This window comes from Parasteatoda tepidariorum, chromosome 3 (genome assembly GCF_043381705.1).
Source record: "Parasteatoda tepidariorum isolate YZ-2023 chromosome 3, CAS_Ptep_4.0, whole genome shotgun sequence".
Taxonomy (NCBI): domain Eukaryota; kingdom Metazoa; phylum Arthropoda; class Arachnida; order Araneae; family Theridiidae; genus Parasteatoda; species Parasteatoda tepidariorum.
The window spans coordinates 68266038-68280600 of NC_092206.1; the positions used below are offsets into that span (position 1 = coordinate 68266038).

A 14563-nucleotide genomic window follows, 5' to 3' on the forward strand; every position below is an offset into this window, starting at 1 on the left:
ACTTGATTTAATTACGTCAATGTTATATATATATTGTTGCTCAAGATTAAGTTTGTCTATGTCGAAAAAAAAAAACTTAAATGTTTTTACTAAAGAACTGTAAGGGTATTTAACATTTGTTCAAAGTTATAATGGTTGACTGGGTGTAATTTTGACACACACTAAACTTAATAAAGAGCAACGAAAAAAATTTTGATTTCTGAAAAAGTTTATCAAATCAAACTTTTTTCAATAAGTTAAGTATAGTTTATCTAATTGCAGTCTCTTTTTGAACTTAGTAAATTTTCCTTGGCTTCCTGAATCGAGATTTGTTTTTATCCTGTAGGATTTGTTTTTTTCCTCACTTAAGTATTAACTTGCCCTGCACTTTGCGTACTTTTTTTCATCTCTTATGTAATAGAATTTAACTTTTAACCTAATAATTTTCTTTTTTCTGCTAAATTATGTTTGATATGGATATTTCAAAATTTCCCTTGTATCTCCATAACTGGCAACTTTTCCGATTTTCCCGGAAGATTTTATTTTCATATTTAAAGTCGTTGCGAAACTAATGTTATTCCAAGAAACTTTTTAAATTATAATTATAAATGAGTTTGACCACAACTAAATCTAAGTAATTACATAAAATCTATAAAAGCATAGTCTTAACGATAGCGAATGTCAACCTGGTCAAAATAAAATTTTTTGAGTAAGATTGTTCTTCTGCAATTGTTTTGCTACCACTTACAAATTCTATTCTCGGAAAGAGTTGGCAGGTATGTATCTTAAAAAATATTGAAATCAAACAATGGTCTTGGGTGTTTTTGGAATTTAAAAACTATATATGCATTTAGAAGTTTAAAACTATGTATTTGCTGTCTGTTTATAAAGTATGAATTAATTTTTAATTTCATTGCATTGTATTGCATTTGTTACTTATTCTATTTATATTTCTCGAGTTGTTCAGAAATATCAACAAAAATTTCCGCAGTTTATTTTCTGTAGATGAGTTATAGCTGCATTTGTATGGTTAGGAGTGGAAGAACTGTACACATTTAAAAAGAGCGCGGGGAAAATTTTATTCGCGTTTCAAGCTATAAAACATTCAACTCACGGAGAAATAGAAATTTCCTTTTAAGTTATGTTTCAATGGAAAGATCTTCTGTCAAAATCCCCAATTTAACAATAAGAATTCTGTTTATATTTCATTGTATATCAGCTTAGCAACTGTGACATTGAATATTTTTAGCAATGCATACCTAGGTGGCAATTTTGAATTTATATTTATATTGGAATAAATTTTAGTTATTACTCATTGAATTGTAACTTCAAGAAATTCAATTTTTTAAGACTGTTTTTTAATATTTAGTTTACTCTCACAATATGAAGAAAAAAAAAATAAAATTCATAAATTTTATTTTTACGGATATTGATTTAAGCTTCATTACCTCGAGTGATTTTCAGCTACAGATTTAATTACAGAGCCTGATATCACTAATGTTATGTTCTGTCACTCAAGAATTTTTGAGGGATGAATTAATCTTTGCTTTCGAATATTTAAAACTTAAATCTTTTCCCCTATTTTCGTAATTATTGCGAGGAAGCAATAAATTTGTTTGAGCATAAAAACTTTTTATTTTTTTTTGAAAAATATGGTTAGGAGGAAATTATTTTGCAAAATTTAAAGGAATATTTATTTTTTGTTATATTATGTGCTTGAGAGTGCCGCTCCGGCACTCTGAATTACCTGCTAGTCTGAATGTTGAAATTTTTCATTTTAATGTTTAGTAACCACTTAATAATATGGTCTTTATGTATTATAAGATAATTTCGCAAACCGTGGTGGCTCAGAGGTAAGAGCGTTCGCCAACGAGAGCAAAATTTCTCCCAATACTTGATTATGAGGCTCTCTTGTCTTCCTGATTGGGTTCAAATTTGCTAGGCAATAGAGTTGAAAATTGGCTTTTCAACTACGGTTATAAAAATAAAACTGTGGATTTGTCTTACCTCTTAGTGATATGCATCCTTTTTTTAGCCGTCGAAAGAACCACAAGAGCAAAGGGTAAATAACTAAATAAGTCACAAAACCATCCATAAATAGGTAAAAACTTATTAATATATTTCTTTATATTGCTTTCGACATAAAGTAATATACAGAAACATTTAATAAGTGAACATTTTAGTAAATCAGGTAATATCTAAAGCAACAAATATTCCATTAAATTTTTTATAATATTTTTTACTCTTTCCAGTTTTCTCTATTACTTTCAATATGTTAATCTATTTTTTTTTCTTTTGATCGTATAAAAATCTCGATATTATGATGTAGCATCTTCATTGGTTCCAAGACATCGGAAAGAAAAGATTATTTTAATTTTTTTTAAAATAAAAATCCTTATTTCAAATTTTGGAACATTTCTATTAAAATTCTTAGAAGCAGTTCACATTTATTTTTAATTTCAATTCTTTAAAAATGTAATTTTAATAATCGTCCATCAAATCTACCGAAAATCTCAATTTTCACGAGAAATTTCTTTACATGTTTAAAATGATATCAAAATGTATTCCTATTTTTTTTATTTGGGTTTTGCATAGCTGCTCCATAGTGATATTAATCCCTACCGAACATATCATCTTTTTCATTGGCACTACAGCCCGGGGTGGGCCTTAGTATCCCTCACAATATTTCTCCAGACAGCTCTGCTTCTGACCTCGATCTTCCTGTTGAAGATCCTTAAACTTTCTGAATCATTCCAGACAGATTCCATTAACCCTTTCTTTGGTTTGCCTCTGGGCCTATTGCAGGTGAATCTCTCAATGGGACAAGTCATGAAAACCTGTGCTTTGATGAATTTAACAATGTTTCTGTGTTTGATTAGTGTCCAGTTCATCATTAGTTTCTCATTAGTTAATATAAATATTCAAAATTAACACGCATAACATGTAAATAATCGAAATAAATGCATAAAAATACGAATTTTTTCTAATACTATTAAATATTCAATTTAAGTAATTCTATCTAACAATAATAGCCGTAGCTTTCAAGTCAGTTGTTACATTACCGGCAGTGTTAAGGGCAGAGAAGCTGTAGATTTTCTAAGTGTTTTTTTTTTTTTTTACTTTCTGTCAATCGAAAAAGTGGCATTATGCACCGTTGGAAAGATGAAAAACTGATCGATTCTATGGTGTTTAATTATTATGGAAAATAATATTAGTAAGTCCGAGTTAACTGCTTCCCTCACAAATTTTTTTGTACCAAAAAAAAAAAAATCAACATATATTTTTCATTTTATTAAATACAAGAAACTACAACAAAGCATAATATACAAGTTCTAAGTTGAAATTTTAATTTTTTTATGTGTGAAAAAACATTCAATTTACCATCAGTTTACTATCCCGGTTTTCATCAGACAAATGAATAAAGTTAAATATTTGTCTTTGATACTATCTTTGTATATACTTTGTATATACAATCACACAAAATACGTATACTGTCCCACAATCCAACAGCAAAACTCCCAAACAAAACTTGGCAAACTTCTAATCACTGCAGATTATTATTTTGATTCCTACCGAATAAAAATTTATAAAACAAAACGTACCGACAAATTCTGCAACTCCCGAGTTTTCACGGGATAATAATTATTTGCAATATATACATATCCGAGTAACTCTGAATAATCAGGGAAGCGATTAATAAATAAGACAATAATTATTAAAAATTATTCTTTGGCATTGAATTACTTTTTGAATAAATTAATTTTATAATTGTGTGCAAAAACTTTTTGATTCGCAAAGTTCGCGATGTTGTGAAACAAGAAAAAAAAAATTAGCACTAAGGGGTCCTTACTTTCTACCGCTCTCCTACCTAAACTATTCTCACCAAATTTCCCAGATTGCGGCTACCCCTAATCATTAAGATTGAGTCCTAGCACGTGAAAAACCGATCATTAAATCAAAAGTTATTCCATATCTAATATTTATAAGTAGATTCTAACATAGATATAATAGTATGAATCGTAAACAATTGACTATAGCTCCCTTTTAAATCTTCGTAAATATTTGTTTGATCATTTGTGTTTAAAGAGGTACTAATTAAAAATACTTTGCCTTTTTAGAGAGTTTATTACTTGTCATTGGAATACTTAGTTGGGCGTTCATTATCGAATACCATGATAAATCTTGGAATTCAGAATACCTGTGATGAAGCCTTATATCAGGTTTGTAGAAATTATTTTTATTTTATTTTAATAATTATACTGGGAAGTAAAATGATAAAAACTTTTGATTCACGACTTATACATTACCTAAGAAGCCTTGAAAAAATATTAAAGAGTAAACTTGATTTAATTACGTCAATGTGCCGTTTTTTATATTTTTTTTGCATAGTCTTTTTTACGATCTGGGCACGCTCTGACGAGAAATGTCAGAACTATAAAATTAAAACAGTTGAATATGTTGTCAGTAATGTCCGAATAATTACTTGAGAAAATGTAATACTTTAATTAAAATATTACAAAATGGTTCTTTAATTTATTATGGTAGTAAACTTGATTATTTAAAGTTTAGTTTTAGTTATAATTTTGGTAGATTTTTTTATTTAGGTTTTTTACACTAAATGTGTATTGTTATTAAAAATTTCACACTTAACCATTTTTATCCTTTTCGAATTAAAATTAATCCTTCGTTTCAATTTAATTTACAATAAACTTTGTATTCTTTGCCTACTTAACTTAAACTTAAAATACATACAAAATGTTTAGTCAAGGTATATAGCTTTATTTAACGCTGATTTTATTTGGATATTTTTAATAAAGAAAAATAAACTATAATGAACGTCTATTTAAATGTAAAGCAACTTCTCAAACTGAGTTAAATTGTTAGGAGGTAGGTAACTACCTCACACAATCTGACTTTTAAATATTATGCTGTTTTTCTTTTGAAAAACAGGGACAAACTTTAAAGTTAGGGCATAATGGAATTTTTTTTTATACCAAGGAACATTTGATCTCTGACTCAAAGCTGCTTTTTAAGTCAATGTAGTCTGCAACAAAGCAAAATAGGTCAGATAAAGGGATATCAGATAAAATATGCATAACAAAAATTTGAAAGAAAATGTTTTTAAACTCGTTGCGAAAATTCATCATTTAAACAGAAAGAACAGACAAGCTCTCGAGAAACAAAACTTACAAGGGCAATTATAGTAGTATGTTGTTGTCAAAATAATTTAATTTATCATTTGTGCCGTGATTATTTTATATTCGTATGATGTTAAATTTTAATTAAAAACGTGTCTAATTTATTTGGTATTCATTAGGTTTTACTTTTTATTTACTGATAGTGAATATCCATGCGCTGCGCATATTTTTCACCCTATGTTCAATGGTAAAATTTGTTTTTGTATACTCAGCCCCACACCCATAAATACTGTTGATCTACAGAAGAAAAATGCTGTTTCAAAAAACTTATTTAAAATGTATTTAAAATTTTCTACAATAACTGAAATGCTGCTTCTAGTATTTTTTTATGAAATTTAAAAATCAATACAAAAGAAAATCTTAATCATTGTACTCATTTACTCTACAGTTAGGCCTAAACATGGAAGAGCTCCAGGAAATCGAAGATGATGCTGGACTTGGAAATGGAGGATTGGGCAGGTTGGCGGCTTGTTTCTTGGATTCAATGGCAACTTTAGGTATGGCAGCATATGGATATGGGCTGAGATATGAATATGGCATTTTTACTCAGAGAATTAAAAACTTTGAGCAGGCAAGTATTTTTTTTTGTTCCATGAGCAGTGTTAAATATTTAATACGAAGTAGAAGAAATTACAGTTTAAAATATTATATAACTTTAAGAAATAAATAATTATAATTTTTAACACCGGTACTACTCGTATGTTGCTTGTAATCCGTATTATGCAGTATCGTAACCTAATAATTGGTTCCACAACCCTCGAAGTAGCACAGTGAACTTTCCTCCGTTTCCCCCCCCCCCTAATTTACAGCCCTGTTTAAAACAGGGTTGCAGTGTTTTCACTACAGCGCGAGAACGCGAGAATCTCGCATATTTTTTTCTTTTCTCGCATTAAAAAATTATTACCGCGAGAAATTAGCGCATTCTATAAATCAAATTTGAAAATTCGCGAATTTCTCGCATTTTGGAAAAAGCTTCGAATTACGCCATTTAGAATAAAATCCGTTTCACTTTTCTTCCTGGATCTTTCATTATTTCCAACATCTGCCCCGTTATCTAGCTTCCCTATTTACCAGTATTGTTCAGAACCTTTTCGAACAACAGAACACGACCACGGGATCCCTTTCAGAACACATTTCTCTGCAACTACGTGTTTATAATATACGTAATATACGTAAGGTTTCTTCATGTAAGATAATAAAATTTTTTATGTGCTAATGTAAGATGGACAAATACCTTGTAAAGGCAAAATCTTCTATGATGATGCACCAAAAATATTCAATGCTTTAAAAAATAGAAGACGTTAAAAATCTATTATAATTAAAGAAATGATTTTTATTTTCGAGAGTTTTTGTGCTTTTTTAGTTTTTAGAAATCTCACTTAACTTTTTGAAACCTCACGCTGTTTTTGAGAAAGAGTGAGAAATTCTCACCCATTTTTTTTTCTATGATGAAAACACTGCTGTTAGGTTTAAGTTACTTTGACTACAAAATACCATTTAGGTAAAGCGCAGTAGAACGGATTCAGTTTCTTGCTCCATAAAACCATACATTTAACATTGATGTATAGTTTATTTTGCTGAGACTCCTAGTAACTTTAGAAGATTTAACTACAAACTTAATCTATAAGAGTAACACGCTTAAATCAAAGATTAGGACTGCAACTTTTTGGTATTTTTAAGTTTTTTTAAATATTATTCCAAACACATAAAAAGAACTATCAATATTCTTTCTAAGTATCACAAGTCTCCACAAACATGACATATTCCAATTAGTTTTCCTTTTTTCTTTCTCCAGTATTAATTAATCAGATCGATGTAGTCCCTTTAAATATTTTATCTTGGCGTCAGACTTAGTTTGTAACATTTGAATCATGTTTCGATTTAGTAATAGCGCTTATGTTTGGAACAGTAAAGCTAATTTAATTTACTCTGATTTTGAATTTAAATGAATCAATTTATTCTACTGAAGGAGATTATGGAATAGGCATTTGCCTACAAAAAACAAAAAGAAATATTTAAAATCTGGATAGAAATTAGTTTTAAGACTTACCGTATCATGTATTAATATTTTTAAATCGTTATACTCTCTTGCAGGTTGAAGAACCAGATGACTGGCTGAGATTTGGAAATCCTTGGGAGAAAGCAAGACCAGAGTACATGATCCCAGTCAACTTCTATGGAAGAGTGGAAAAAACAAAACAAGGTTCCAAATGGGTGGACACTCAAGTAAGAGAGGCTCCTTCTAATGATTTTAGATTGTTCATGTTCGTAGTAAATAAACTAGCTCTTTCATTTTATTATTTAAATAGCAATAAATGCACTGTCAGTGTTTCTCCTTAAAACACATCTCCATCTTTCAGGTAAAGAATACATATAACTTGTATAAAAACAAAAAAATAACGTGAACAAAAACTCAGCAAATGAAAAGATTGGGTTTAATAATTTTATGCTATAATCTTTGAAAATGGACGTAAAAATATGAAAGTAATGTCTAAATGTTGAAAAGTGCATTTGTGACAATTATTTGAAATAGTGGCTAGTCCTAAAATTTAAAGTATATTTCTAAAAATTTAAATTATACGCGGTTGACTAATTCAATAAAAAAGGGGCAATATGCCTCATTAAAACCTCTTAAACTTCTTGACAGAATGTATTTGTTAACTACAGTTGTCACACGCATGACTATAGGAAAATAACATGTTATTTTTGCAAAAAATCAGGTTCCGTGACTGAGGTAAAGCTGCTGCATGGCACCTACATGAGTACTGGATGCTTTATCAATCGGAGATCTTAAGTTCTATAAGATAACGCAAATATAGCAATGCTTACTATGAATACTTGACTACTCTTTCTTGTCTTTTTTTTCGGATAAGTATATTTAGATTTTTAGGCTTAGTTTACACAAATGTTGTTGTAGAAGAATTTATATTAAAAAACATTAAACACAAAAAAATGAGATGTAAAGAACATAAGGTATGGTATATATAAAAACTTAATATATACTTAATTAAATGTAAAGTTTAATAAATATGAAATAAAATTAATTAAAAATTCTGCTTCTGAAGACCAAAAAAATTAAATTACAACAGTACCTATATTAGTATATTGGGCAGTATCACACTTTAGCAAAGTACTTATAATCACAATTAAGAATCACTGGTGAATATATAAAACATTTTGAAACACGCGAAAACTAGTACCAAGCAATTCGATTTAGCTTTTCTCAAAGTAGCTCTTGTTTCATTTGTTTTTAATTATGATTACTGTGATAAAACAATTTATCCTATTTCGTATGAATTTAGTAGTTCAATTTTCATAGATGTAAAGAAATCAAAAGAAAAAGAAGTTGTAGTAACATTTATGATTTTTCAGTTTTAAGAAATATGATGTAACACTTTGTTATTTTTAGTTGGTTTTTGCGATGCCGTATGACAGTCCAGTTCCAGGTTTTCGAAACAACTTTGTCAACACCTTAAGACTGTGGTCCGCTAAATCCCCTAATAGTTTCAATTTACGATTTTGTAAGTTTGCTTAATTACGAATTCTAATTAGTACTTTTATATAAGTTTTATACTAATTTGCTTTTAATATTTTTAGTCAATAACGGAGATTATATTCAAGCAGTTCTGGATAGAAATCTCGCTGAAAATATCACAAGGGTCTTGTATCCTAATGATAATGTAAGTCCAATAAAAAATTTTTTGCTTATTATATTAGAATTTCTATAAATGTTTCTAAATAAAATAAAATCAAATTTATTTTTGTGAATTTTTATTTTATATACTTATAATATAAAGATTCAGGGGTGATTTAAAATTAAACACCGACTTTTATTATCGGTCAGGTACAAAAGTGTAGAAATTTTTACAATCAAAAAATCATATTCACAAAGGGTGCAAAACCCATAGAGCATCTCGGTCATAGGTTTCAGCCTGAAATTCTCTGATATACTGCGAAAAAATGTTCTCGGTTTTTCTGCCCTGATGTCATTTCCTAGTTATTGATTTACTAGCAAATAATTTTGACATGATTCAATAGTGAAAATATCTGTTAATGTCTGAAATCCTTTAAAAACTTCAGTTTAGAGTAACCTATATGCGTTGACATTGTTTTTAGCGAAAAACAATTCACAGTTTATGTTATTTAAGAAATGTCACAATTTCGGCATTTGATTCATGACAACAAAATGAAAGTATCTTTCATTAAACTTTTGCGTAAAGGTTTTATTTCTTTTCAATAATTTCTTTTAGATAATTTGTATTTTTAGCATTTAATGAGCTAAATCTTTTGAGATTATATTTAAAAATATTTGAAAGGTATTTAAGTAATTTTAAGTACCACAATTATTCCATATGATTTTTTGAACATTTTTTTACACCCCTACGTAGTTTCTAATAACAAGCTATCAAGTTTCTAAGCAAGCCAAATGAATTGCGATGCAAAAGAGTGGGAAAAATTACAATAACTTTCGAATAAATTAGAATTTTAAAAACTAAAAGCCCTTTAAGCGTGTCAAATTTCAACTCTATAGTTGCGTTTGTGAGGCTAGTAGAGCGGTCTGAATGGTTTTTCCTTTCATTTTAATAGTTACTAGTACCTGAACAAAACATCGCATGTTAAATTTTTTCTGTCAAAATCCATATACATTTTTATATACATCAACGTAATTTGAAGTTTCTAAACCTAATAGTTTTGCGTAGAAAAAAAGTCATTAAGTTGAACACCAAAAACAGCGGCAGTAGACCTTACAATATTTGAATATAAAGATATTTTTGAGAATTGAGGTAGGGTGAGTGAATTGCCAGTGAAGGAACACTTAAGCTTCGCTTGACTTTTGAAAAATCATATTAATTTCAAAATTCGTCATTTTAGTTAAATGACAGTGTCAACATATTTGTTACTAATTACAAATTATTTTAAAAATTTTTAGAGAACTTACATAACATTGTTTTAAAGTTTTGGAGGTTTAAATAACAAGTAGTAAGAAGACCAAGTGAAGGAACAGCTCTTACCAGGGAATGAACACCCAGTAAAGGAACACTTAATTTTGGTTATTTTTTAATGCTTTTTATGAATTTATAAGCCATACAAATATTTAAAAACAAGCCTATTCTTGAAATTATATTATATAAATACTTGGAAAATGTTAACTTTTTTTGTAATCATGAATTGAAAATTAAAGTGTCAACATATTAACACATACTGTTCATTCACTGGGAAATCTAAGCCCAGTAAAGGAACATGCCTGTTCCCTCACTGGTTAGAAGCTGTTTTTCGTATTTTTAACATACTTTTGAGGCAGAACATCACTAAAGGTACAAGAAAATTAAAATTTATCTTTTATTTTCATTAACTTAGAAAAAAACCCAGTAAGGGAACACTTGTTCCTTCACTGGTTTTTCATCGTTTGGTGATCCAGTGAATAAACACCCCCTTATCTCAGTACTTGATTATGCTATGGTGCTTTAAAAAAATAAAACGTAACTTCAATAACTATATTTTGCATTCTCTTTTTCACAGTGAGAAAAATAAGACTATTACATGCAAGTAATTCCACTTCAAGCATACAAATACAAACACTCACCTTATAATTTTTTCAAAGAAACAAGGTGTTACAGAGATAATAACAAATTCAAAATTTTTTACAGAGAAATCTATTTGACCAGGTAATCCAAAACATTGATAGATGACTTCCTATTGTTTGGCAGTAAGCTATTGTTACCAATCAATCTAAAGAAAAACTTTCAAATTCTTATTCTTAATCAATATATATGAAATGTTCCTTCACTGGTTGGTTTACCCTATGTCTTTACAAGAAACTTACAATATTACGTATTTTTTTTTTTTACTACTACTTACTACTTTTTTTTTACTACCTACTGTTAGTTCACACTCACCCTATATATATTTATATATCTTGTTCAAATTTTCAATCGTTAATAACATGTTTTTTATTCATCCATTCAAATACAAATACATTTTTTTAAACTTATAGTGGATGACACTTGATGTTAACAGTTTTTTCAAACATTAATTCATTAATTAAATTTAATTAAATAATTTTTTAATATGAAAGAAAAAGCTTCTTTGACAAAAATAAACTTTTTCTTTGTTGACTTAAGTAGTAATAGTCTATAAAATTTTTATTTTATATCACTTGATTGATTTTAATAAAATTTGTACAAAATGTTTTAAAATTAACTTGATTTTATCGCGTGGTAGTAAGTCAACGCACATTATAAGAATAGAGTTTCATTGTTTTGAATTAGTTTTTGCAATTACGTACTTGTAAGCACACTAAATTCATATTAAAAAGTATCTTTTAAGAATAGTTTTAACAAAATAACTTATTTAGAAATTATCTATTAATTCTCATCTTTATATGCTTCGATTTTTTATTAAACTTGTTTTTTCCATGAAGCAACTAATTCTATTAGGTTGAAAAGTTTAAGTTATTCTAATTTACTTAAGAAACGAAAACAATCTATGATGCAAGTTTCTATTTTTTGAAGTTATTTAATAAATTAAAATTTTAGAAAAAAGCATATCACAAAATTACCTTTCAGAACGTTTATTTATTTTCTTCTCGACTGAATCAATAATAACAGTGTAATGAATTGAAATGTAACTTTCTATGTGTTTAAGGTCATTCAAAGTTTTAATGATGTTTTCTTTTCTGTAATTAAGGCATTTGAAGGCAAAGAATTGCGATTAAAGCAAGAGTATTTCATGGTTGCGGCCACACTTCAAGACATAATTAGGAGGTTTAAAACCACGAAATTTGGATCAATGGACCCAACTCGAACATCATTTGAGAGGTTTCCAGAAAAGGTTAGTCGAACAAACCAGGATTTTTTTTTCATCTTAACGTTCCAGTATCAAGAATGCTTCCAGATTTTATTGCCAACTTATAATCTTTGCATTTCCTTTTAGGTAGCACTACAAATGAATGACACGCATCCTGCTATTGCCATACCAGAATTAATGAGGTTATTAATTGATGTTGAAGGTCTATCTTGGGAAAAGGTAAACATGATCGATGTCCATATTGTTCTTCAAAGTAAACATATAAAATTTTTTACTCTTTTACTTCGAATACAAATACAGCATATTAAATATATCTACGTAAACTAACATGCTAAACTTTTTTTAAAATTTCTAATGGCTGAACTGCTGACAGGAAAACATACAGTAAAATTGGAATAAGAAACAGAGATAACAAAACCGAAACTACTGTAATCGTTCATCTTGTGCTGAGATCTCCAGTATTTCTCCAAGTGTCCAGATTCCAGTGCAGGGCAATGACTCAAATGGTTGGCGTCCATTTCTTCACTAATGTTGCACAACTGGCAGAAAGGACTTGAATGAATTACATGCAGAACTAAAGTATGGAAGATAATTAAAACTATGTTTTTTAAGTGCACCGAAGCAAAATTTTTGTCAAGAAGACATGGAATGCGTAAAAAACGTCGATCTTCACCGAAAATTCTATATTTTTTGTTTCAGAAGTGACAAAAGTATTCTTTTCTTAAGTAACGTAATTTTCGAAAAATTTAATTTTTAATTCAAAAAATAGAGAACCAGCAATGGTTTTTGAAATTTTTTAGCCATATTACTAGAAAGCATAGCGTACAAACTCTTTCTGAAATCATGTCACATATCTGTTTAAAATAATCGATTAGCATAAAATTTCCATTTATTAAATTTTGTATGTGAATGAATATTCTTTGACAAAGATTTATGAAATCTAAAAATTATTTTACAAAATAAAGGTTTAATCGAATAATTTTTTGCAGGCTTGGGATATAACTACGAAAACATGTGCATATACCAATCATACAGTTTTGCCTGAAGCATTGGAACGATGGCCCATTTCAATGTTCGAATACATCCTTCCTCGTCATCTTGAAATTATATATGAAATAAACGCTTTGCATTTAAAAGTAAATATAACACCACAATATATGAAATTAATCTAGAGTTTTGTTATATCTTAGACTAATCCTTTAAAATTTATCACACAGAGAGTTGAAAAAGCATATCCTGGTGATATTGACAAACTACGTCGCATGTCAATGATTGAAGAAGGCGATGTAAAGAGTATAAATATGGCTCACTTAGCTGTTGTTGGATCTCATGCTGTGAATGGTGTAGCAGCAATTCATTCCGGTTTAATCAAAACCACAATGTAAGTAATCATAAGTTTTTTATGATCTTGTTAAGATGTTTTGTTGCTATTTTTATGTATTTAACGTATTTTTATTTACCAATCGTTACAAAAGTTTGACGCAAATCACTGTATATAATGCGCTGAATAAGTTTTAAGATTTTCATTTGTATATGTTTGCCATGACCATGGATGGTTTTTATCAGATTTGATTTTTATATATAATATTTCTTTGTCACAAATCATGAAAAATATACATCATAAATAAACAAAACAAATTTAAACTTTAAATTTAATCATTGAACAACCTGATCAATTCTGGTCGTTGAGCAAGAATTTAATGCAATTGAATATTAATTTAAATAGTTTTTAATTGCTATACAACAAGGATCAATATGAATTACGAGTGAAAAAAATTAATGTTTCATAAGAGAGCCGTGGTGTTTCAGGGGAGAGAGGCTGGCTTCCCATTGGTTTAGAATCCCAGCAATCGCTTGTCGATACGAATTCCATACCAGACTCGCACATACCACAGTGCTGACTTAAGATATTCTCATTAGTAGACGGATTAGAGTATGATTATGATAATCTAGGGAGGTTTTCGTGGTTTTCCTTTCTATGTAATGCAAACATGGGTTAGTTCTATGAAAGTCTTCTATGACGGCAAATTTCTCCCAATCCTTGATTGGATTTTTTAGATTGGGTTCAAAGTTACATGGCTATGGAATTGAACTTTGGTTGTCGTAAACTCAAAGTTTAATCAGTTGTTAAACGACGGTTATGAGAAATATTTTGTCTCAAATAAAATTATTTAAAATATTATAGGAACTAGCAAATCTCTCGAGGGTATTCTTATTTTTTTATGGTTAGATAAATCAAGTGTTTTATTGTAATGCAATTTAAAAAATAACAAGTGTTTTCTTTACGTTTTTATACTCTTACTACAATACAACGAGTGTAGTTCCTTAAAAGTGCTAATTATATAGTAGAAAAAAAGGAAGTATAAAAGCCATTTTTATAGAAGTTAAATTAATTCTTGCATAGTAATTAGGCTTTCAAAAATGTCTAACTACATTCGATTAAATATTTGATATATACATGGAATTCGGGCTAAGCAGCCTGAATCGAATCAGTTGTTAAATTTATGAAATTGTTAAAGAGGTACTTTTTCGGCTAAGCCATTGAGATAAGTGTTTTTTATATATTTGCGTTACGAATG

At 28.7% G+C, this 14563-nt stretch overlaps 1 protein-coding gene across 1 annotated transcript in view; it reads left to right on the top strand.

Annotated features, from left to right (window-relative positions):
• LOC107444046 (glycogen phosphorylase) overlaps positions 1-14563 on the top strand; it is a 38455-nt gene that overhangs the window by 8344 nt on the left and 15548 nt on the right. The window contains exons 2-10 of the mRNA XM_016058096.3: positions 4098-4199; positions 5566-5748; positions 7272-7403; positions 8587-8698; positions 8775-8857; positions 11865-12008; positions 12111-12203; positions 12974-13120; positions 13202-13365. Coding sequence (XP_015913582.1) covers positions 4098-4199; positions 5566-5748; positions 7272-7403; positions 8587-8698; positions 8775-8857; positions 11865-12008; positions 12111-12203; positions 12974-13120; positions 13202-13365 — 1160 coding nt within the window. The remainder of the gene's footprint in view (positions 1-4097; positions 4200-5565; positions 5749-7271; positions 7404-8586; positions 8699-8774; positions 8858-11864; positions 12009-12110; positions 12204-12973; positions 13121-13201; positions 13366-14563) is intronic.